Below are 4039 nucleotides of genomic sequence, written 5' to 3' on the forward strand. Positions count from 1 at the left end.
CAGCAGCAGCAAACAGCAGCAGCAATTGCATCCTTCATATCTTTCTCTTTATTTAATTCTATGCATTCCCATTTGCTGCCGTTTCTGCCGCTGCTGCTGCTGCTGCTGCTGCTGCTGCTGCTGCTGCTGCAGGTTGCCTGTATTGGTGGACTTTGCTGCTGCTGCTGCTGCAGTGTACGGAGAAGAAAACATAAAAGAGAGGAGACCCCCGGCGCTGCTGCTGCAGCTGGAGTTCTTTGACTCTTCTAGGCCCCTCACGCGGCAGCAGGAGAGACAGCTCGCGCTGCTGCAGGAGGAAGCTGCTGCAGGTAAACCCTAAACCCTAAACCCTAAACCCTTAGCCATATATTAAACCCTAAACCCTCGTCCAGCTACGTGCAAACCCTAAACCCTAATTTAATTGATATAAAAATGTCTGCGGGGTTGTGGTGAAACCACAAACCCTCAACAACACAGGGTTTAGGGTTTAGGGTTTAGGGTTTTAGGGTTTAGGGTTTAGGGTTTAGGGTTTAGGGTTTAGGGTTTGTGGGGTTCAGAACGACGCAGTGTAGAAGGCGGAAGCAGCCAGAAGCACCAGCAGCAGCAACAGCAGCAGCAGCAGCAGCAGCAGCAACGACCAGGACTAGAAGGAGACAGTGGAGGGCCCCGAGCTGCGGAGACAACCGGAGACAGCAGCTGCGACAGTCTTGCTGCTGGGGGGTTGGTGAGTCGCTCTGCTGCTGCTGCTGTTTGCTGCTGCTGCTGTTTGCTGCTGCTGCTGTTTGCTGCTGCTGCTGTTTACTGCTGCTGCTGTTTGCTGCTGCTGCTGGTTGCTGCTGCTGCTGGTTGCTGCTGCTGCTGGTTGCTGCTGCTTGCTGCTGCTGTTTGCTGCTGCTGTTATATTTGCTTTTATTTATTTATTTTTATTTATTTTTATTTATTTTAATTTATTTTAATATATTTTAATTTGTATTTTTTGTTTTTGTTTTGTCCCTGTTTATAGTCGCCTTGACGTGTTGCTGCACCCCATTGTGTGTCTCCTTCCCCTTCATCTGTCTCCTTTTTTCTGTCTCCTTTTTTGTCTCCTTTTTTTGTCTCCTTTTTTCTGTCTCCTTTTTACTGTCTCCTTTTTCTGTCTCCATTTTCTGTCTCCTTTTTTTGTCTCCTTTTTTCTGTCTCCTTTTTTTCTGTTTCTTTCTCCTCTGTCTCTTTATCTCTGTCTTCTTTCTCTCTTCTGTCTCCTTTCTCTCTTCTGTCTCCTTTCTCTCCTCATCTGTCTCCTTTCTCTCTTCTGCCTCCTTCTCTCTTCTGTCTCCTTTCTCTCTTCTGTCTCCTTTCTCTCATCATCTGTCTCCTTTCTCTCTTCTGTCTCCTTCTCTCTGTCTCCTTTCTCTCCTCATATGTCTCCTTTCTCTCCTCATCTGTCTCCTTTCTCTCTTCTGTCTCCTTCTGTCTCCTTCTCTCTGTCTCCTTTGTCTCCTTGCAGTGGCGCCCCAGCCGTCTCGATATGCTGCTGNTCTGTCTCCTTCTCTCTGTCTCCTTTGTCTCCTTGCAGTGGCGCCCCAGCCGTCTCGATATGCTGCTGCATGACATAGAGCGGCGCCTAGAGTGCCAGCGGCTGCTAGCGAACCCCAGAGATATATTAAGGAGCGGCGGAGGAGACAAAGGAGACTACTACGACAAAGACGATGCCTTTATAGATGATGCTGAGGTAATTTTATATTTATTTATTTTTTATTTTTATTTATTTTGTTTTTTTTTGTTTTATATTCATATACGCGTTTGTGTAGATGTGTTTGCTTAGCTGGGGGGCTCCATAGCTGCAGCAGCAGCAGCCTCAGCAGCAGCAGCAGCAGTAGCAACAGCAGCACTAGCAGCAGCAGCAGCACTAGCAGCAGCAGCAGCATTAGCAGCAGCAGCAGCACTAGCAGCAGCAGCAGCACTAGCAGCAGCAGCAGCACTAGCAGCAGCAGCAGCACTAGCAGCAACAGCAGCACTAGCAGCAGCAGCACTAGCAGCAGCAGCACCACTAGCAGCAGCAGCACCACTAGCAGCAGCACCACAAGCAGCAGCAGCAGTTGGCTTTCCTTTGTTGTGTGTGTTGCATGCAGCTGAGTGACCTGGGTGTGAGCTTGGAGACAGAAGGAGACAGCAGCAGCAGCAGCAGCGAAGAAGAAGCAGCAAACGATAAGACACCGCCCCTTGCTGCTTTTGTCTGCCGCAAGGAGACCATCACCACCAACACTTCAGAGTAAAAGATATAATAAATAAATAAATAAATAAATATATATATATATATATATATATGTATATATATAAATATATATATATATATAAATTAGTATATAGGTATAAATAAATACATAAATATAAATATAAATGAATTATTCTATAAATATATAACTAAATAAATATGCATATATATATATATATATATATATATATGAAGGGGACAGGCTCAGCAGAAAGGAGACAGCAGCAGCAGCAGCAACAGCAACATAGATAGATAGCGTTGTTTAGCCCAGTAGCATATTATTGTTTCTGCTGCATCAGCTGTTGCTGCTGCAGTTGCTGCGTTTCTTGCACCACCACCACCAGCAGCAGCAGCAGCAGCAGCTGCTGCTGCTGCTGCTGCTGCTGCTGTCACGATAAAAAACCTTTGCTGCTGCGTGTCTGCTGCAGCTCTGAGGAGGGAGAGTCAGGCGAAGAAGAAGAAGAAGATGAGGCACTCATAGACCCCAGGGGATGGAGGGCCTTTAGACCCAGAGTAAGCAGCAGCAGCAGCAGCAGCAGCAGCAGCAGCAGCAACAGCTGGGGCAACAGCAGCAGCAGCAGCAACAGCTGGGGCAGCAGCAGCAGCAGCAGCAGCAACAGCTGGGGCAGCAGCAGCAGCAGCAGCAAATGCTGCTGCTGCTGCTGCTGCAGGAGTTGTAGGGAGTTTGTACAGCCGAAGGCGCTGTCTGATGCACCAATCAGTTGCTGCTGCTGCTGCTGCTGTTGCTGCTGTTCCTGTTGCTGTTTTTGTTGCTGTTCTTGCTGCTGTTGCTGCCGCTGCTGCTGCTGCTGCTGCTGCTGCATTTATTTTGTTGATTGGTTGTTTGTTTGTCTCCTCAGCTGCGGTGTATGCTGGAGCAGCAGCAGCTGCTGCACCTGGAGCAGCTGGAAGCCACGCTGCGTCAGATGCCGGGTGCCGCTAAACCCTAAACCCTAAACCCTAAACCCTAAAAACTAAACCCTTTTTACACCCCGCCAGAGCTACACGAGCTGCATCTGCTGTTCCTGCTGCTGCTGCTGCTGCTGCGGATGGGGATGCTGCAAGTGCTCCTACAGTCGCTGCTTCTGCGGTTGCTGCTGTTGCTGTGCTGCTGCTGCTGTTGCTGCTGCTGCTGCTGCTGCTGCTGGTTGTGTCTTGATTGCTGCGTCTCCTCCCCCTGTATTTTTTTGCTGCAGAGAGGGCCCAGGGGCCGGAGGCTGTGGCTGAGCTCGAGTCTATTGTGGGGAGATATGTGAGGCTAGCACCTGCTGCTGCTGCTGCTGCTGCTGCTGCTACTGCTGCTGCTGCTGCTGCTGCTGTGGATTCTAGTGCTGCAGCTGGTGCTGCAGCAGTTGCTTCTTGCTGCTGCTGCTGTTGCTGCTGCTGCTGCTCAGATCCGTCGCGCCTGTGCTGCTGGCCTCCCGAAGGATCCTGATGATCTCGTCATCATCGATCTGGTGAGAAGCTGCTGCTGCTGCTGCTGCTGCTGCTGCTGCTGCTGCTGCTGTTTTCTACAGCGTCGACTGCTACTGCTGCTGCTGCCATTTGTTTTGCTGCTGTTGCTTCCTGGGTTTCGTTCTATATCATTGTTGCTGCTGCTGCTGTTGCCGTTGCTGCTGCTGCTTCTCCGCGCAACCTCCTTAGCAGCAGCAACAACAACAACACCAACAGCAGCAGCAGCAGCAGCAGCAGCAGCAGCAGCAGGTGTGTGTGTTGCTGTGTGCAGAATTGGTCTTTAGTTAAGTGCCTGGGCTCTGCCATCCACAGAATACATTCAGCCCTTGGAGCGGAACTCGTTCATGTACG

At 50.0% G+C, this 4039-nt stretch overlaps 1 protein-coding gene across 1 annotated transcript in view; it reads left to right on the forward strand.

Moving 5' to 3' along the window:
* The window catches only part of EMH_0038770 (uncharacterized protein), a gene marked incomplete at both ends in the record, with an annotated part of 6658 nt that overhangs the window by 2283 nt on the left and 336 nt on the right, over positions 1–4039 (forward strand). The window contains 9 exons of the mRNA XM_013495328.1: positions 133–308; positions 537–703; positions 1535–1690; positions 2091–2230; positions 2662–2746; positions 3094–3154; positions 3430–3485; positions 3628–3690; positions 3960–4034. Coding sequence (XP_013350782.1) covers positions 133–308; positions 537–703; positions 1535–1690; positions 2091–2230; positions 2662–2746; positions 3094–3154; positions 3430–3485; positions 3628–3690; positions 3960–4034 — 979 coding nt within the window. The remainder of the gene's footprint in view (positions 1–132; positions 309–536; positions 704–1534; positions 1691–2090; positions 2231–2661; positions 2747–3093; positions 3155–3429; positions 3486–3627; positions 3691–3959; positions 4035–4039) is intronic.

The sequence above is a fragment of the Eimeria mitis genome, genomic scaffold, assembly GCF_000499745.2.
Source record: "Eimeria mitis Houghton genomic scaffold, Emh_scaff1522, whole genome shotgun sequence".
NCBI lineage: Eukaryota > Apicomplexa > Conoidasida > Eucoccidiorida > Eimeriidae > Eimeria > Eimeria mitis.